This window comes from Peromyscus californicus, unplaced genomic scaffold (genome assembly GCF_007827085.1).
Source record: "Peromyscus californicus insignis strain IS unplaced genomic scaffold, ASM782708v3 Scaffold_5__1_contigs__length_169319896, whole genome shotgun sequence".
Taxonomy (NCBI): Eukaryota; Metazoa; Chordata; class Mammalia; order Rodentia; family Cricetidae; genus Peromyscus; species Peromyscus californicus.
In genome coordinates, this window is record NW_026294573.1 from 330,136 (window position 1) to 350,533 (window position 20,398).

General features: G+C 45.3%; 2 protein-coding genes across 3 annotated transcripts; one reads left to right on the forward strand and one right to left on the reverse strand.

Moving 5' to 3' along the window:
- Positions 1-130: 130 nt before the first annotated feature.
- Sdf4 (stromal cell derived factor 4) lies at positions 131-16,118 on the reverse strand. 2 transcript variants are annotated; one of them, XM_052715124.1, is made up of 7 exons: positions 15,999-16,118; positions 11,869-12,198; positions 9,307-9,443; positions 8,194-8,307; positions 1,444-1,602; positions 1,071-1,246; positions 131-571 (listed from the first exon to the last, which is right to left on the reverse strand). In XM_052715124.1, the coding sequence occupies exons 2-7, from the start codon at positions 12,189-12,191 to the stop codon at positions 395-397; spliced, it is 1,086 nt and encodes a 361-aa protein (XP_052571084.1). In that variant the 5' UTR covers positions 12,192-12,198; positions 15,999-16,118; the 3' UTR covers positions 131-394. The 2 variants fall into 2 exon arrangements, with proteins under 2 accessions (XP_052571084.1, XP_052571085.1); XM_052715125.1 differs by lacking the exon at positions 15,999-16,118 and adding an exon at positions 15,745-15,837.
- Positions 16,119-16,314: 196 nt separating this feature from the next.
- B3galt6 (beta-1,3-galactosyltransferase 6) lies at positions 16,315-20,020 on the forward strand. Its single transcript, XM_052715126.1, has one exon. The coding sequence runs from the start codon at positions 16,428-16,430 to the stop codon at positions 17,403-17,405; it is 978 nt and encodes a 325-aa protein (XP_052571086.1). The 5' UTR covers positions 16,315-16,427; the 3' UTR covers positions 17,406-20,020.
- The last annotated feature ends 378 nt before the right edge of the window (positions 20,021-20,398 follow it).

Genomic DNA, 20,398 nt, shown 5'->3' on the forward strand with positions numbered 1-20,398 from the left:
GAACCAACCACTCCAAGCAGTTCTCAGAAGTAGAATAGCAACTGAGAGAGATTTGGTCAAGCAAATGCAGCTTAGCCCATGACTGGTACAGAAAGGCTGCTGCCTCAGAAACATGCTGGAGAGGACACAATGCCTATTAAGCATATCTTTAATAAATCTGGGCCATGCTGTGGCAGGAGCTGAGCCAGAGCATATGAACACAGCAGAAGAAAGAAGGTTCTGGGACAGGGCTTTTCAGGGTCATGGTAGCCCCCAGGCACAGGGTAGGTAGCATTTCAAACCCACCCGGGACCCAGTCAACCACAAGTCTCACTAGACCACAGGTCCCTCAAGGTGTAGGAAGGGTCAGACAGGAGACTGACGGCCTGGCCCCAACTGAGGGTTGAGGGCATGCTCAGAACTCCTCATGCACATTGCGAGCATAGTCCATCAGCTTGCTGCCAGTGAAGAACTCGCTATATTTGAGAATCTCCTCAGGCTCCAGGTGGTGGTTCTGGTTCTCATCAGCAATGGCGATCATCTGTTTGGCTTCATTGAGGGCATTGTATTCGTTCATGGGGTCCATGTAGTTCTGTGAGATCCAGACATAAGTCAGTGGCCTATACCTGACACCTTATCAATAGCGAGGCCCTGTGCCCACAGCCCCCACACCTACATGCTAGCCCAGAGGTCACTTCAGAAATGGGGCTACTATGTGCTTTCTCTTAAGGCCCCATACAGAAGGGGCCTTAAGAATCCCTTAACACAGGGCTAAATATGTAGCTCTGTGATAGAACAACTGTTTAGCATGTTTAAAGGCCCCGGGTTTCATCTTTAGCACCAAAATGAATTCCCAGATGCCTTCCACAGACTAGGGAGTCATTTTCTAAAGGCCAATAGCCCATAGTCAACAGGTTTCACAAGACCTTCCCATCTCTTCACTCTGAGTACTAATGCTGATGCCCATTATCTCAGGTCATCATGTAGGCAAGCCCCCTTTCCTTTGGGAACTTACTGTAGGATTAGCCCACATCCTCCAAACACAGGGCCATTCCTGGAACACACCAACATTCATAAGCACCCTTGCTCACCTCCAGCTCCTCCATGGTCACAATCCCATCATGGTCGGAATCAATCAGTTCCTCAAACTCCTTTTTCCTGTCTTTCACCCAATTGTCGTCAATGTCTTGGCCTTGCTGGTTCTCAACAGTGCCCACAGGCAAGGAGATGAACTCAGGCAGAGACAGCTGCTTATCGCCATCCTGGTCTATAAAGGGTTGGAGGAAGGTAGTGCTCAGCTTGGGCTTTACCTAAAACTCACTGAGTATCACTTAAGAACTTCCTTAGAAACTAAAACAGGACAAGCCCACCTACCCTGGGGCTTATCCCTCCAGCAGTGTAGTGACCCCAGCCCACTGGTCACCCCCAGGCCTACAACAGGGCCACAGTGGAGACAGGCCTTACCCAAGTCCCGAACAATCTCCTTGACCATGAACTTGAGCATGCCCCGGCTGTGCTCAGGGTGAAGGAAGGAAAGGAACTCATCCTCAGTCAGCAGCAGGTCTGCAGGTGGATTGTCTGCCTGATACCAGCGACCTTTGAGGTTCTCAAGGACTTCCTGTGCTGCGGAGAGGCACATTTGTGAATACCCAGACATGCTGGACACTAACGCAAGCACCGGCAAGGTTTTACTCTACTCAAACTCAAGAGGGCCATCACTTGCCAAGACTAAGGGTGCTAGCCCACCCAGAAGAGCCTGGTCTTTGGGAGGGACAAACAGAACCCTGAAACTGCCCAGCCCGCCTTCCCTGCACACTCCAAGTTGTTTATTCCTCATCAGAAATGGAAATTTCACCGAGACTGGGGCTGACTCACCTCACTGACGTCTATAGGAACAAAGGTGTCACTTTTGTTCCTCTCTACGTTTTTTATGTGCATTATCATTCGGAGCATAGAATGCAGAAAACCCAGTTTCTAGAAATGACTGAGGTAGTGAGCAAAGCTTCCCATGGACTCTAGAAATGATTGCCAATGCATCCTTTAATGTCTCCCATGTTCTCAGGGCACAAATCAATCTTCTCCCATGTAGGACTCAACATAGTCAGTGATTATGTCCCACTGCCTAGGCTTCCAAGTCACTCAGCTCCAGGAACCACAAGAATCCTTGCCTGCCTTCATGGTCTTATCCCATTGTCCTGAGTCTGCCTCTGGCCACATCCTGACTGTAGCAGCCCTCCATGACCCATTAAGTACCTGATCAACACAGACAGGCCAAGTGGCCTTCATGCATAGTATTTCCTGTGTTAATCTAACCTGACTAACAGGACTCTTTTAAAGGATGATGGGGAATGGGATACATTGGCACAACCCTGTAGTCCCAGCTGACTGGGAGGCTGAAGCAGGCAGCACATTTGAATGACTGTCTCAAAAAAGTAAAAATAAAAACAAAAAAGTGATAGAAGGCAGACTTCTCTACCAATACTCCCACCATGTGCTGAGGGAGACCCACTAGCATTATACAAAGGAGATTATAAAGCATAGGCCTTCCTTCTAGGATCCTACCAAGTGCTCAGATCACCCCAGACAATCAGAGACCCTTCAGTGGGTTGAGGTCAGGATGTGAATACACAGGTTATAAGTGTTTTAATGATAAATGTCCCTCATAGTCTAGGGCACTTGAACACGGTCCCCAGTAATGCTATTTGGGGAGGTTTAGGAGGTGAGGCCTTGTTGGAGGAAGTACATTACTAGGGGCAGGCTTTAAGTGTTTACAGTCTCACTCAATTCATGCTCTCTACTTCATGCTTACAGTTCAAGATGTAAACTTTCAGCTTCCTGCTCCTGCCACCATTCTGGACTCTAATCCTCTAGAACCATAAGCCCAAATAAAGTCCTTTCTATATGTTGCTTTAGTCATGGTACTTTTTCACAGCAACAGAAAAGACTAATAGAGAAGTCAGTACTAAACAGAAGGATGTTGCTATGAAGAACCTGACCTGTTGGTCTGGGGAAGAATGTGGAAGATTTGGGAATTTTGGACTCAAAAAGTATGTAAAAGCTATAAGCAGAGCTTAAAGGGCTATCATTATAGTAGAAGCCTGAAAGACAGTACTGTCAGGAGCAATGCTGTCTGTGGTGGCCAGCTCAAAAAGTTTCAGAGGGAAACAATATTAGCAACTGGACTAGAGGGTATTCTGGTGATATTTTGGCAAAAATATGGCTGTCTTTTGCCACTGTTCTGAGAACTTGTCCAAAGCTAGATTTAAAAGTAATAGAATAAAAGCTGAAGATTAAGTGATTAAGAGTACTAACTACTTTTCCAGAGGACCCAGGTTCAATTCCCACCATCCATATGGCAACTTATAGTTGTCTGTAACTCCACTTTAAGGGATCTGATATCCTTTTCTAGCTTCCTCAGGCACCAAGAATGCATGTGGTACATATACATATATGCAGGCAAAACACCCACACATTAAAAAAAAAAAAAGTAATGGACTAATTTCTTTGGTGGAGTTTGTTTTTTGTTTTTGTTTTTGAGACACGGTTTCTTTGTGTAACAGCCCTGGCTGTCCTGGAACTCACTTTGTAGACCAGGCTGGAACTAACAGAGATCCACCTGCCTCTGCCTCTCAAGTGCTAGGATTAAAGGTGTGCACCACCACCACCCACCTTGGTGGAAATTTTAAGACAGTAAAATATTTGAATGTGTGGTGTGGTTATTAATACTTATACAGGTCTATAATGAAAAAGAACAAGTGGAGAAGAATACAATACAAAATGTACAGTTTGGAGAAGAAAAAAGAAAGAACTAAGAAACTTAATGTCAAAGCCAAGACATATGCTGGAAGAGTTTGTAATGTGTTAAAGAGATTAATGTCATTAAATAGTGCACTGGAACAAAGGGTGCCCTTCATGGAAAGACCCTACTCAGCTAAGCTTCCAACTTACAAAAGGAAAAGGCCTAAGGAATTTTCTGCTCCTAGAAAGAAATAGAAAACAAAAACTACCACTAATGTGGTTCAAGAGGGAACCATTCCAAGCTGGTAGTTGAACTTTGTAATGTCAACCATGTGGTACTGGCTTTAAAAGTCTAAAAGATCCAAGAGTGAAGAAGTGATGATTCTTCCTCTACAGTCTCAGAAAGTTGCGGAGGCCAGGCAGCTTGTGGCAGGGAGGTCCTTGCATGAATGCCCTGAGAGTCCATTGAGTAAAATGTAAAAGTGAGCCTGGGTTGTAGTAGAGACCCCAAGATATTGACAATGCCAGACTTGTGGGGTATCTGCCAAGGAGGGCTGCATACAGGCAGTGAAACCAACCCAAGAGAGGCACGTATGCTGCAGGTATAAAAGGAGGAGGAACAGTGCCGTCTAAACCCTTTGATATTGACATAAGCTACAGGATTTGGTATTTGCCCTCCTGGATCTCAGTCTTACTTTGGTTCAGTATTTTTCACTAGGCCTCCCTTCCTCCCTTTTTGAGTAGTAATGTATATTCTATGCCATTAGATGCTAGAAGCATATAATTTGCTTTTTTATTTTACAAGGCATTACAATCAACAGATTGCCCTGTGTCTCAGAAGAGACTCTGGACTTTTACACAGTGCCCTATGGGTGATAGAGCACCTTGCTTATAAAAAAAGAGGATTCCTGTGAGATTACAGCTGACCTTGTTCAGTCAGCCCAGAAGAAAATGTCTGTTGGGACAGCCAGTCTCACTTTGGGTAAACAATTTCAGGAAGGCGTGCAGACTCACACACAGTCTCCTACAACAACAATCTCTTTATTTCCAACCCCCTCAATCCCACCCCTATAAAGGGTTACAGCCAGCTTTTTCTCCTGGCAGACCCCTCAATTCCCCACAAAGAAAGGCTGCCTCTCATTGTGTGCATTAATAAACAGTATTATCTGTTGAGGGTCAGACCCTGATCCTTTTCTGCCCTCTGTCTCTTTACCCTGCCTCAGAAATCTAACAATGGGGAGCTGAGCACAGTGGTGCACACCTTTAGTGTCAGAACTAGGGAGGCAGAAGGTGGATCTCTGTGAGTTCAAGGCCAGCCAGGGCTTGAGAGGCCCTCCCTCAAACAAATAAATAAATAGATAAACAAATGAAGACTATGGAGGGTTTTTTTTAATCATACATTATTATTTTTTATAGTATTTTTATTTTATAATTAACTTAATTTCACATGTCAGCCACAGATTTCCCACCCTCCCTCCTCCCACCCCGACTATGGAGGTTTTTAAAGTTGGACTAAAAGCATTTTGCACTATTGTCATGAGAGTCCCTGAGAACTAGAGACTCTCTAGGAAAATAAAAACAACAAATAGTCATATGGGCAGAGTAATGTCCTTTAATATACATAAATTTAATCCTATCTCTCCTGCAAACCCCTCCTTGCTTAGTGTGCCTTCCCAGAGACCTTGAAAGATAGACAGAAAGGTCATATTGTGGATTAATCTTTGCCAAAATGCTTATGTGAAACATTGTGACATTCCCCCAAGTACCCCTCATCACCTCCACATCCAGGGCATCTTTAGAATGCCACCCTGAGGGCTGGAGAGATGGCTCAGAGGTTAAGAGCACTGTCTGCTCTTCCAGAGGTCCTGATTTCAATTCCCAGCAACCACATGGTGACTCACAACCATCTGTAATGAGATCTGATGCCCTCTTATGGCCTGCAGGCATACATGCAGGCAGAACACTGTATACATGATAAATAAATCTTAAAAAAAAAAAAAAGATTTCCACCCTGAGTTGTTTATTATTATTATTGTTGTTGTTGTTTTGGTTTTTTGAAACAGGGTTTCTCTGTGTAGCCCTGGCTGTCCTGGAACTCAGAGATCTGCCTGCCTCTGCTCCTCAAGTGTTGGAATTAGAGGCCCAGCAGTTTTCTTTATTGTTTTAGATTTACTTATTTTATTATTTTATGAGTATAAATGTTTTGCCTACATGTATGTGTGTGTACCACATATGTGCCTGGTACCCCAGATTCCCTTGCAACCAAAGTTACAGATGGTGTGAGTCACCATGTGGGTGCTGGGAATTGAACCCAGATCTTCTTCAAAAACAACAAATCCTCTTAACCACTGAGCCAACTCTCCAGCCCTTACCACCTTAAGATTTTTAAATAACCAATAGAATTGTAAGTTACCATACATGGGAGATAAAGAAACAAAAATCATTAATTAAAAAAAAAAAAGCTGTTTCACTGTACTTGAGGCTTGTTTTTTTTCTTTTTTCTTTTTTTTTTATGAACATAGTTCATTTGAGCTTATGAATGCACATTAAAGCTATTTTCCTGAAGAAGCCTTGGTGTTCTGTCTCTTTGATCAGAACCTTACAATCTTATATGGTCATGAGACTATGGGGGCCAGGAAATGTAATATGATTTTAATGAGAAGTGCCTCCCATAGTCTAGGCATTTGAACATGCAATCCTCAGTTGATGGCACTGTTTGGGGAGGTTTAGGAGTTGAGGTCTTGCTGGAAGTAAATCACTGGGAGTGGGCTTTTGAGTATTTTAGTCTTGCCTACTTCCAGTTCACTCTCTGCTTTATGCTTGTAGTTCAAGATGTGAGTTCTCAGCTTCCTGCTCCTGCCACCATACTTACTATCTGCTGCCATTATGGACTCTAACCCTCTAGACTCATAAGCCCAAATAAAGTCTTTCTAAGTTGTCTTAGTGTTGGTAGTGTTTTATCACAATAGAAAAGTAGCTAATACACAGGCTCGAGAAGGTCAGATGTGGCTGAATAGAGACCTCAGGCATGGAGAGCTTTGACAGTGTAAATTCTAAATACCTCCACAGTCCTGAAGGCAGATCAAGCTCCACAGAGACACCCTAGAATCAAGACACAGGAGTGATATGTCTCATTCAGGATACACACCAAGTAAAGTGGCCAGAGTCAGACCACATTCCAAAGAAGTCACAGAGGGGATAGCTGTGAGGGCATCATACTCCCTGGTGCACTGATGCTCTGAAAGGCATCTTCAAAATTGCCAACAACCTTGACAGGCATATACTAGCCTCACCACAGGAACAGGAGAGGGACATTCAGGAAGCTCCAGCAGACAATATGAAATGAAGGACATGTAATGGAAACATAAAACAGAATGAAGTGTAGGAAAATCACACAATCTCTTTGGGAGGGAAGAAGAGAATAACTGAAGGTTTAGGAGAGGATAGAACTTAGTCTTGTAGGATTCCTCTCACCAACAATTGCCAGTACTGGGGAAGCTAAGGCAGGGAAAGTGCTTTAAGTTCAAGGCTCTTGTGAGATCTTGTAAAAAAAGAAAGAGAGGGGAAAGAAAAGAAAGAAAAAGAAAAAAAAAAAAAGCTGGGCAGAAGCAGGCAGATCTCTGAGTTTGAGGCCAACCTGTTCTACAGTTCAAGTTCTTGGACAGTCAGGCCTACATAGAGAAATCCTGTCTCAAAAATTAAAAAGAAAAAATTAAAAAAAAAAAAAAAAGGAAGATGAAAGAAATACAGGTGACAAAAAAGGACAGAACTAAAGTACTGGTCATCATGGCACACGTGGGTGATCATGGTCTGTAAATGTTTCTAGAGTTTCTGTGCTCCTAGGTGTGAGGTGCTACTTTGTAGACTGTGACCTCTATTAAGGTCAGCTGCACAGACAAACTGAGGAGGTAGAGCATAGATGTACAGTGTGTATATCTGCCAAGAACTATATATAATGTGACCAACCCATAAGTGCCTTACCCTCCACAGATCCAGATAAGGGCTGTGAATGAATCACCATATACGGCCAGGGAATGAGGTGAAGGGGAAGGGGTCCAGGACTGGAGGCAGTAACAAGTAAAGTCTGTTAGTTATACTTTACAAATCAGCTATCCAGACTCCCCTTCCTGACAAATGCCCCTGAGGGCTTCCTATTGCTCCCAGCTTTCTCAGAGTCCTGTTCCATGTCCCAAAGACCAGCATATCTGACATTACCTCCAAACCAGAATGTCCACATCTCCATCTGGAAGTGATGTCACTCTTGAGGTCCCAGGGCACGCTGAATGTTGTGGATGTCATTGCCCAGCTCTGGTGACTCAAGGCCTTGACAAAAGCTGCTCCCTCTATTAAAGATCTCTTACTGGATTCAGGTCCTCCTCCCTGCCTCTACTTTAAAGCTCCAAATCTCAAGTCTCAAGCTAAGGCAGAGTCAGTCCCCCACTCTTAGCCTACCCACCCTATGCCAGCAGCACTCACTCTCCTCATCCACTTTGAGCTCCTCGTGGTTCCTGATGGCGTCAGCAATTTCCCTCTCATTGTGGCCTTTGCTTGCCAAAAACTTCACTTTATATTCATCCCAGGACACATGGCCTAAAAAGAGATCACTCTGTCAAGATATTTAGCAAGAAAGGTTGGTCATGAAAAAGAGAGTTATTTTAGGACATCTGCTATAAATCCTTGGGCCACAGGCAGCCATAGGGCAGGGGTACAAACTCCTCTGTGCTGAGTGCCTAGTACTAGGGAAGGCTGAGAGTATGTGCAGCTCCAGATACCCTGCCAAGTGGCATTCAGGGGCAAAGCAACCAGTACCCAGCCCACAGCTTTGGTCAGCACCCTATATCCACTTCCTCACAAGTAGAGTCAGCTGGAACTTTTATCCCTCGGGGTCAAGAGAGATACTAGCTGGCCACACATGGTGTGAGAACACCAGGAAGGCATCCCAAACTTTTAAGAGCTACTGGGTTTTTTGGTTTATTGAGAAGTAGTCTCAGTATGTAGCCCAGGCTGGTCCTGAACTCTAAGATTCTTGTTTCAGTCTCCTGAGCACTGAGATTGTAAACTAGGATCTAGCATTACTTTTCAATTAAAATACTTTAATTGAATGGCTTGAGGAGTAAAGCATCTCCTGTGTAAGCATGAGGACCAGAATTTGAATCCCTAACTTATGTAAAAGCTGGGTAGATGTGGAGGCCCATCTATAATCCCAGCACTGAGAGGCAGACAAGGACTCCCTGGCACAAGCTGGCTAGTTAGGCTAAAGGAATCGGTGAGCTCTGGACTCAAAATACCCAATGCTAATTCCAGCTTCCAAACAAATGCACAGTTGTGCCCACTCACACACATGAATACACATACACACAGAATTTTAGAAAAAAACACTTAGGTCAGTGTGGTACTTGCTGTGTCCTTTAGTTCCAACAAGCACACAGCTACTGTCAGAAACTAACTCATGCCTTGAGCATCCCTACTCCTACTGTATCCTCTTCTACCTTTCTGTCCCTTGGCCTTGGGATATCTGTCAGGTCCTTCCCATAAGGCTAGAGTTTCCTGCCTGACTTCTCCTAGCTCTGCCACTTGGGTCCACTGTACCGTCACCATCAGGGTCCACAGCCCCAAAGTGTAGTTTGTTTTCCTTAACAGCCTCCTGGAAGTGCTCTGCTGTTTTCTCCATAATCCAGTGCTGCATCTCCTTAGCGCTGATCCTCCGGTCAGTGTTCACATCTACCCTAGAAGCAGGTAAATGACAAGCATCAGACCAGGCTCTAGGACCCCCAACAGAAAGGCAAATGCTGCTGGTTCCAGGAATTACACAGGTAGCTATGAACCTGCCACAAAAAGCAGCTCATTCCATTTGGAAGTGTTATAAAAACCCAAAGGCTAGGAGCTCACTAGGGGCCACCAGAGGATCAGGGGCTGTCAGAAAGATTGTAAGGGAGCAATTAAGTCAGGAGCTGCTACTGGAGGACAGAAAAGATCATCACCAGGAACAAACTCTCTCCACTTAAGGTACAATGGGAAGAATCATAATTCTTCATTTAATTATTCATTAATAATTATTTAATTAGTAATTAATTAATTAATTAGGTTTTTCTAGGCAGAGTTTTTCTGTGTAGTCCTGGCTGTCCTGGAACTCACTATGTAGAGCAGGCTGGCTTCGAACTCACAGAGATCCACCTGCCCCTGCCTCCCATGTGCTGAGATTAAAGGTACCACCATATCCAGCTCATAACCCTTCTAATCACAGCAAAGTCTAAATACTTTAGATAAAAACACCTTCACATGCAAAGGTATAGCAAAGTCCTTTCAGAAACCTAACATTTTGTCCAAGGATAGAACAAGGTCTTAGTGACAGAGACCTCGGGACTTGAGGATAGATTATAGGAATCCCTAAACACACTTAGTAGAAAGAATGTCAGGAAGAGTCTGTGTCAGGGCCAGCGAAATGGCTCAGTGGAAAAGGGCACTTGCCACCAAGCCTGACAATCTGAGTTTTATGCCAGGAACCTGCACGGTAGAATGAGAGAAACAACTCATGCAAGCGTCCTCTATCTCCATATATGGCGTTCTCTCTCTCTCTCTCTCTCTCTCTCTCTCTCTCTCTCTCTCTCTCTCTCTCTCTCACACACACACACACGAGTAAATAATAAATAAAAATGGACAGTCCTTATGAGCTGAACTGCTATGAAGTTTAGTTCAGTCTGCCCACCTGAACCCTAACTCAGAAAGTTGCAACTTTCTGGTTTTCTTTTTTCCTGTCTCTTTCTTTTGGATGCTTAGAATCTAAGTATGCTTTTCTGATCATCTGGGTTTCCTTACCTTCTTTCTCTAAAGCCCCTTACCTCTATACTATGTGGCTGTCTGTTGCCATGTGGTGGACCTCCATGCCAGTAACTCAAATGGCATGGCTTTTTTCCTTCTCTCTTACATGCTTCTCTTCAGTCAACTGCTGAGATTTACAGTTTGCCTTCCCTGGGTTATTTTTCTTTTAAACTCTAATAAAATAGTTCTCGAGCTTCAAAAAATACGTAAATGCAAAACTTAATAAGAAAAGGGGGCGCCGGGCGGTGGTGGCGCACGCCTTTAATCCCAGCACTCGGGAGGCAGAGCCAGGCGGATCTCTCTGAGTTCGAGGCCAGCCTGGTCTCCAAAGCGAGTTCCAGGAAAGGCACAAAGCTACACAGAGAAACCCTGTCTCGAAAAACCAAAAAAAAAAAAAGAAAAGGGGGGTGGGGAGACGGACACGGCTGCAGAAACCTTTATCCTAGCATTGAGGGAGCAGAGAGAGAGCCAGATGTGATGGTGCACATCTTTAATCCCAAGATTTGGGAGGCAGAGGCCAGTCTACATAGTGAGTTCCAGGATAGTCAGAGTTATATAATAGAGAGATTCTGTCTCACAAAAAAAAAAAAAAAAAAAAAAAAAAAGCAAGCAAGCAAGCAAATAAGCAAGCAGAAGCAGGTTGATCACTTGTGAGTTCAAGGCCAGACAGAGTTACACAGTGAGATCTTATATAAGAAAAAAGAAAGGAGGGAGGGAGAGAAGGAGGGAAGGTATGAGATCAAGGGAGCCTATGTCCCCCTCCCCCATCAGCTCTTGACCTACTGGGTTGTCAGACCTTTTCCCAGGACCATCCCTACTCTACTTGGAATTGTAACTTGCTGGGTCCATTCCACTTCCCATTTGGCCTGACTTCATGCTTTTCAATTAATAGGGCCTATAGTTTGAAAAGTCATGCACAAAATCCTTAAGAAGTGGGTTGGGGGCAGAAGTCTATCCTGAGGTCTTCCTGGCCATGAGGGCCTAGACATTGGCTATGGCCCTACAAGTCCTATCAAAGTACAAGGTGCTAGACAGAGCAGTGTTTTTCAACCTTCCTAATGCTGTAACCCTTTAATATGGCACCAACCATAAAATTATTTTCCTTGCTACTTCATAACTATAATTTTGTTACTGCTATGAATCATAATGTAAATATCTTGTTTTCCAATGGTCTTAGGCAACCCCTGTGAAAGGGTCATTAGATCCCCAAAGGAGTGGTGACCCATATATTGAGAACTGCTGTGCTAGAGGAACAGCTTACAGCAACTGGATTATCATTTCAAATGCTGTATCCCTTGACATGCATCTGCAGGGGACACATGAGACACCTACTTGGAAAAGATGACCATCAGCTTCCTCCGGCTTCTCCTTGGCTCTGAGTCCTCATCAAACCCATCCATGTCCTTCCCCAGGAAAACCTCCTGGTGGAAGTCCCTGTTCAGATGTCCATCCATCTCTAGTTTCACCCCATTCAAGTGGTCTGGGGGTAGGATCTCATTTTCCTCCCTGTTGGCTGCTCTTTCCCGAGTGGATGAGTGGTTGGCAGGTCTAGCAGATGCATCCATCAACAGGACAAGGCCCAAGAGCCAGAGGCCATGAGCAGCCAGACCACAGAGGGAATTCTGCCTGGACGTCATTGCCACCAGCCAGACCATGGGACTCCTGCAAGGTGTGAACCAGAAGTAGCAGTAAGGAAGAAAGGGAAATCATAGCTCAAACTAGAGCCTGTGATACTACAAAGGTTCTGAGTTACTAGCACTGCCAAGAAAGCTGAAGGTTGATGGCAGGCTCAGCCTGACAGTCTACAAAGAAGACAGACCAGGCCAGGTGGTAATGGCACATCCCAACACTCGGTGAATCTCTATGTGTTCGAGGCCAGTTTGGTTTACAGATCAAGATTCAGGACAGCCAGGGCTACACAGAGAAACATTGTCTGGGGGGCAGGGAGGGCATATTTATTTTATAACATGATTTAATAATCAGGACCAACTACATATTCAAGTGAGGTATGACGGCATTTATCTTTAATCCTAGCACATAGGAGGTAGTCACAGGTGGATCTCTATGAGTTCAAGACCAGTCTGATCTAACAATGTAAGTTCTGAGTCAGTCATGGATAAACAGTAAAATCCTGTCTCAAAAAACAAACAAAATCCACACATATGGAGCTGGGACTGTAGCTCAGTGGTTAGTAGTACCACAGGAAAAAAGATGAAAAGGGAAAAGGAAAAAAGAAAGACAACAAATGATATTTTTACTTTTAAAAAAGAAACTGGAGGAATGTTCTTTGGGCTGCCAACCAACTCCCAAATAAAGACACAGAGACTTCTTAATTATGAATGTTCAGTCTTAGCTTAGGCTTGTCCCATTAGCTTTTTTTGTTTGTTTTGTTTTTTGTTTTTGTTTTTCAAGACAGGGTTTCTCTGTGTAGTTTTGGTGCCTGTCCCGGATCTCACTCTGTAGACCAGGCTGGCATTGAACTCACAGAGACCCACGTGGCTCTGCCTCCCGAGTGATGGGATTAAAGGCCACCACCGCCCAGCCCATTAGCTCTTTTAATTTAACCTGTTTCTATTCATCTACATTTTGCCTCGAGGCTTTCTTTCATTCTGTATGTCCTACTTTCCTGATTCCTGTGTCTATCCGTCTGGCCACTGGCATCTCCCTATCGTCTCTTTTTCTTTCTCCTTGATCCTAAATTCCTCCTCCTCCTTACTCTCCCTGCCTGGAAGTTCCACCTATACCTCCGCCCTGGCTATTGGCCATTCAGCTTTTTATTAGACCAATCAGGTGCCTTAGGCAAGCAGGGTTAAAACGGCAACACATCTTTACATAACTAAACAAGTGCAACACACATCTTTGCATAGTTAAACAAATATTCTGCAAAAGAGGAATGTACTTGGCCAGGCTGAAGTTCCAACTCAAATTTGTTACTACTTCCAGGTGCTGATCTATCCAGTACCTTACCCCCACATACCAACAGTACAGCCTGCCAACAATACAGCAAAGCAAATGACCTCATCCATCCCTGATTACTATTACAGTATTCAGCATACGGCTGTGGTCATTCACTCTCCAGATCCCAACTTGAACACCAAGCTCTGAGACCTTGGTTAAGTAATCTGACCTTCCTGTGTCTATTTCTCACTAATCGTCCCATAGTTTCCACCTCAGTGTTTTGTGTGGAGTGGGAACCTATGTACACTCTGTGCTGGACCTATGTACACTCTGTGCTGAACAACTGAAAATTGTGGTCATGAGCAAACACTTGCACCAACCCAGCAGAGACTACACATATACATCTATACTTGTGCCTGCATCAACATATTTCTTCACTCATGTTCACCGAGAAACATTAGTAAAGTTGAAGTGTCCAGTAAGTCTTATTTGACCAGAACATGGAAAACACATTTTTCTTCCCACAGTCTATCTTCCTGCCTATTTGCTGGCCTTCGGAGTGCAGCCTAGTCCCACCTATGTGTGGGAGCTGTCTCCCGTTCTGCCCCTGGAAAGGACTCTGTCTGACTTAGCTTGTTTATCCCAACATTGCCAAGCTATTAGAACCTAAAAGACATTCAATCAATGCTGTCTCCAGAAACAATAAATATTACTCAAAAGCATAGAGTAAAGTCAATGAAACAGTACTTAAGATGTGTCCTGGGATGTTGGACAGCTTGCCAAGAGCCAGGAGCTAAAGGAGTCTGTTGTTACCCAGGGCAAGGAGCCCTGAGATGTAGCTGTATTCCTCATGTTTCTATTCTTCAGGCCATGTAAACACCAGAACCAAGGCAACTTCCTCCTAGTATTAACTGTACTTTGCTCCTTGAAAAAACAAAGTTCTCATTCTAACTATTTTGATAAACTCTGTGGAACAGTCAGTTACTCATACATCTTACATAAAAAGCAACCAAAAGCAACCAGGACTCCATCAGCTGACTTTCTCATATTGGTTCAGTTTTTTTCCTTGCCATGCTAGACAAGTATTCTGCCATGGAATAACATTCCCCACTACTATCCCACAATGGTTATTTATCTTAATGCAAAAGTTTGCCACATGGCTAAACAAGTTGGGCAGCTGCTTCCTCCCCACCTGACCTGAAATCCCTAAGTCAGGATTTCAAGGAGCTTTATCTTGTCATAGCCCCTACACACATCTGTTCTCAACAAGTAGTCAACAGGAAGCTACTAACACCTGCAGTAAAGGTGACAATGGTACCTCTTGATCTGTCATCAATCGTAGTCCAATGACATTTCCAAAGTAAGTCACAAATGTTCGAGTTTATGATTAGTTGTTAATCTCTGCCTGGGCCTACTTTATAAGTTAAATTTTGTTGTAACTATGTATAGGAATAAACCTGAGGTTTCAAGGGGGTTTTGTTGTTGTTTGTTTGTTTGTTTGTTTTGGTTTTTCGAGACAGGGTTTCTTTGTGTAGCTCTGGAGCCTATCCTAGAACTCGCTCTGTAGACCAGGCTGGCCTCAAACTCACTGAGATCCGCCTGCCTCTATGCTGGGATTAGGCATGAGCCACTTCTGCCCAGCTGAGGTTTCAGGTTTCAGGCACCCACAGGGTGGTTGGGGGGAAATACTTGTACTTCTTTGCAACCCTTACATTACAATTCCAGTGAAACATTTCTTTTTGTTTGCTTGCTTTTGTTTTTGTTTTGAGACAGGGTCTCACTATGTTGCCTTGCTTGACCAGGAATGTGCCCAGTAGACCAGGATAGTCTTGAAAGTGTGGCAAACCTCCTGCATGCTGGGATTACAGGCAAGAGGATCAAGAGTTCAAGACCAGCCTCAGGTACATAGTAAATTCAGGCCAATCTGGGCTACATGAGACCCTGTCTCAAAACGAGCAATAACAACAGCAAAAGGAGAAAATAAAGAAAAAAAATTAGAAGAAAAAAGACCATCACAATCTAAAAAACAACAACATAGTCTAAAACAGTCCAAAAACTGTTAGGGGGCTGGTGTCTTAGCCCAGTAGTAGAGCATTTGCCCAGCATTTGTGAGGTCCTGGATTCGATCTCCTCCAGCAACACAAAAATAAGAATGTAAATAAAAATAAATAAATAAAAGATCTGTCAATTTAGGAACTGCACTCAATAGTACCCAAGAGAACTACCACTAGAGCCGGGCCAGGTACGAAGGTTTTACACAGGCCTTCAATTTCCAACTCGTACTACTAGAACTCATGGCGCACATTTTACCGAAGATGAAACCGAGTTAAAGATGCTGGACCACAAGTTGAGGGCACAACGTCAGCCGGTAACAGAGCCCCGAGCCTCAGTCCCCCCGCGGCACCGTGAGTTCCGGAAGAAGCAGCCGGGCAAGAGGGCGGGCGCACTCTTTAACAAGGAGATCGCGGGGTCAAGCGGGCTCAGACCCAAAGCAACCCAAACAGTGGACGAGTGGCCTTTAAGCCCGCCCCTCACAAAGCAGTTTCAGGGACCCCCTCACTCACCCCCCGGCTTTCTGATGCGCCGGGTCTAGGGAGCGCAGCTGGGCGCCCGCGAAGTCGTACGCGGACCTAGGCTCAGGCCGCCGCCATCTTTCTTCCGGGAAAGGGCGAGAAAGACAAACAGGAACCGTGAGAGGTGGCACGGCCTCAGGCGTGAATCTCGGCGCCGCCATCTTTTTCATGGGCGGAAGCAGCCGCTGAGAAACAACCAATAAAAATGGCGCGCAAGGTCACGTGTCAAGGATCCTTGACCTAGGCCTCGCCTTCAACAACGCCCTGGATGTCAGATCCTGGAAGTCCAAGCACTCAGTCACTGGGTGCTTTGGGACTCCTCCTACCACTACGAGACCAAGCCCGCTATGCAGGTCTCCGAGTAGCGCAGACGCCTTCCAGCCTCCGCGCCTGCGTACTCGGTGCCCTCCCTCCCGCACCATGAAGGTACTCCGGCGCTCATGGCGGCGCCGGGTGGTGCTGGCCCTAAGCGGCCTAGCGTTTTGCAGCACCACTCTGTTATATTTGGCGCGCTGTGCTTCCGAGGGCGAGACGCCCGCAGCCGCTGGAGCCGCTCAACCCCGCGAAAAGGCCTTCCTGGCAGTGCTAGTGGCCAGTGCGCCCCGCGCGGTTGAGCGCCGCAGCGCGGTGCGCAGCACGTGGCTGGCACAGGGGAGGCGCGGCGGCCCTAAGGACGTGTGGGCGCGCTTTGCTGTGGGCACCAGTAGCCTGGGCACAGAGGAGCGGCGCACACTTGAGCTCGAGCAAGCACAACACGGGGACCTGCTGCTGCTGCCCGCCCTGCGCGATGCCTACGAAAACCTCACGGCCAAGGTCCTGGCCATGTTGACTTGGCTGGACGAGCACGTGGACTTCGAGTTCGTGCTCAAGGCGGATGACGACTCCTTTGCGCGCCTGGACGCCCTATTGGCAGAGCTACGCGCACGTGAGCCTGCACGTCGCCGTCGCCTCTATTGGGGCTTCTTTTCTGGGCGTGGGCGAGTCAAGCCCGGAGGTCGCTGGCGAGAAGCTGCCTGGCAACTCTGCGACTACTACCTGCCCTATGCTCTGGGTGGTGGGTACATCCTCTCTTCGGACCTGGTGCATTACCTGCGCCTCAGCCGCGAATACCTGCGCGCGTGGCATAGTGAAGATGTATCGCTGGGCGCCTGGCTGGCACCAGTGGATGTGCAGCGGGAGCATGACCCACGCTTCGATACAGAGTACAAATCACGGGGCTGCAGCAATCAGTACCTGGTGACACACAAACAGAGCCCGGAGGACATGCTGGAGAAGCAACAGACGCTGCTTCACGGGGGCCGATTGTGCAAGCAAGAGGTGCAGTTGCGCCTCTCCTATGTCTATGATTGGTCAGCGCCACCCTCCCAGTGCTGCCAGCGCAGGGAGGGCATTCCCTGATGTCATTGCATGTGCTGTGGCCTCTCTGGACACAGGCCAAGCTGCCTGGACAATCTGGCCAATTGTCTGGGTGAGCCTGGTTTATCCAATAACTGTTGAGGCCTTGGGACCTCAGTCCACTTACTGATGGCCAGAGGCAGCTATCAACATCTAGTCCATGCCCTGGAGGGTGTGCTCATTAGTGGTCTTGTGTAAGACCTGTCCAGGGGCATCTGGTTATGGATTTGTAGATTGCATCTGCACCCCACACACACCTCCAGCCAGTGTAATGCCACCTATCAGCCATCTGAGGTGTGAGGGCAGGGGGCCTCCTCACTTGATGAGTTTATAGTACTGAATTCTGTCTCTACTTACACTATGCAGCTCACTGCCCATCTTGAATGTTCTACACAGCCCTGTCTGCAGAGTGACCTGCAGACTGTGTTGAATTTATCTGTGTATTGCCATCAAAATGTTATTTGCCTAAATGGTCATTGTATTGTTTGGACAAAGTTCCATTCTATGTGTCTCCTGTCTTTATCCTTTGTCATGTACAAGTCTGACATATGACTTGATTTTCAAGTCAGCTAGCTTAGATAGTATTTTTGTCTCTGAAGATAGTTTGGTAAATATAATTCAGTTTGGTTGAAACTTATTTATAAATACTGTAAACTTGTGTAGATAAGAATTTTAAGTTGAAAGCTGTGTGGTGGTGGTGGTGGTGGTGCTGCTGCTGCTGCTGCTGCACACCTTTAATCCCAGCACTTTGGAGGCAGAGACAGGCAGATCTCTGAGTTTGAGGCCAACCTGCTCTGCAGAGAGAGTTTCAAGACAGTCAGGGCTACACAGAAAAATCCTATCTCAACCCCCATCCCACCCCCCAAAAAATTAAGTTGAGAGTGTACAAGTTTTAATTTTTGTTAACTATTTAAGAAAAATACTTTATTATCAGAACTTATATCTTTGGATTAATCTATCAACAACCTGAGTGGCCAACCCCACTGCTGGGTGTATGTAAAACATAGAAGATTGTTTAAACTGTCCATTTCTCTTTCAGGTTACACATAAGTCCCTTCATTTTTGTTTTTTCTGAACAGACTACTTTTAAGGCTTTTCAGAGAGCACGAGCTTATGGACTGTAAGGCAATCCACAATCAGGATGTCCACACTAAGTTTGCTTTTCAGATATGCTTGGTTTATTCACACAAACATTCCTAACAATATCATGTCAATATAGAAGTTAAACAGATGTCTCAGCTGGGTGGTTGTGGCACTTGCCTTTAATCCCAGCACTTGGAAGGCAGAAACAGGTGGATCTCTATGAGTTCGAGGCCAATCTGGTCTACTAATTGAGTTCCAGGACAGTTGGGGCTACACAAAGGGACTAACCCTGTCTCGAAAAACCAAGGGAAAAAAAAATGCTGCTGTAGGGTTCCACTGAGTAACCTCCAGTGAATACATTTTTGAAGTGTGCAGGCTTGACCACTGCCCATGTGAAGTCCTTCAGTTGTGGTAGACTGGGAGGATGGCACTGGTAGAAGTCCAGGAGGTCCTTGAGAGTATAGGCCAATGGTTAGCACTGACAGGAGGGCCAAAATGGGTGAAGCAATAGTGCCACAAGTTCAGAGGTCACTGAGGCCAGGGCCACAAAAAGAGTCTCAAGTCCTCTTGGTATCAACACAGGCTATAGAAGCCTTGTTGCAGGAGCTTGGCTGTGTGATCCTAGAGACACAAACTAATTTGGATCCTAGATTCCAAACTAATTTTTGTATCATTTCATTGGGAAGTCACTTTGGATAACGGTTCATTGGCATATCAACACCACCTTCTGGTTAGCTTATTAGCATATCAAGGCCCGTCCTGAACTAGGCTCATATTTGAGCTGCCATTTGGGCTGCCAGGGGGCTGGCTTCTGAGGCCTGGCTATTACCAAAGCTGTCAGGTGACAAACTCAAGCATCATATTATTTCAAGTCACACAAAATGACTTTTGAGTTACACAGCATGGTTTTTAAGCTGTGTTCCATACAGGCTTCCAAAAAGGCCTCCAGATTCCCTTTTTCTCATTCAGCAGTTTCAGGAATCCAAACCCTTGAAGAGGTGAGGAGATTTCTCAGATTCTGCTTTAAGGAAATAGTATTTGCTACCTAGCACCCTAACCACATGAACTATAACAGCTAATATTGCATACCCCCTTTTAATGTAAAAAAAAAAAATTAATGGTATACTTATAAAAATATAAGGTGGTTCCAGGATAAATGGGCAATCTGAGCTGGACTTAACATCGAGCTTTGGATGATGATGTTGCAATCTCTGCTATTTTAATGGGACCAATGTTTGGGGTTTTTTTGGTTTTAGATTTTATTTTGTTTTTGTTTTTGAGACAGAGTCTAGATATATAGCCTAGACTGGACTTGAACTCAGTCCTCCTGCCTAATCTGAGTACTGGGATTACAGGCATAAACCACCAAGCCCAGTTTATATCAAGTTGTTGGTTTGTTTGTTTGTTTTGGTCTGTGTAGCCTGCGTGTATTCCTGCCTGGCCTCTGCTGTCCCATTTGGGGTACTGTGGATGGGGAGAGACATGCTGACTGCCTGTCATCAACTTGCTTTTAAATTCTCAGGCTGTGAACTTGAGCATGTTTGGATTCTTTCTTTTCCTTTCTTTTGTTCATCTGCCGTTGCCCCCACCCCCTGCCCCTTTTTTTAAAACCATGCCTCATTGGGTTATTTTCTTTAAAGATAGAATATTCAGTACTGGAGTGTAAAGCCCTGGATCTGAAAAAAAAGGGTGCTCTTGTTAGTGATTGTGATTCTCCTGTATTTATAGTGTGAGGTAATCAAGTTTTGAGGCCTATAGGGATCAGATTAGGAGGCCTAATACACTTTCTGCTGGGTTCCTGAAGATAGAATGAGCTGGCCTGTATATACATTGTTCTTAGAGTCTGTGAGATCCAATGGGACTTAAAGGAGCCATGCCGTCTGTGGTAGTTTGAATAAAATGGTCCCCATAGG

Excerpts from the sequence above, each read along its gene's own strand:
- Sdf4 (XM_052715124.1), bottom strand. The coding sequence starts at position 12,191 with ATGGTCTGGCTGGTGGCAATGACGTCCAGGCAGAATTCCCTCTGTGGT. Across the intron at positions 9,444-11,868 it reads CTGATGGTCATCTTTTCCAA|GGTAGATGTGAACACTGACC; the intron begins GTAGGTGTCTCA and ends ACCTGCTTCTAG. Across the intron at positions 1,603-8,193 it reads GCTCAAAGTGGATGAGGAGA|CACAGGAAGTCCTTGAGAAC; the intron begins GTGAGTGCTGCT and ends GCCTCTCCGCAG.
- B3galt6 (XM_052715126.1), top strand. The coding sequence starts at position 16,428 with ATGAAGGTACTCCGGCGCTCATGGCGGCGCCGGGTGGTGCTGGCCCTA.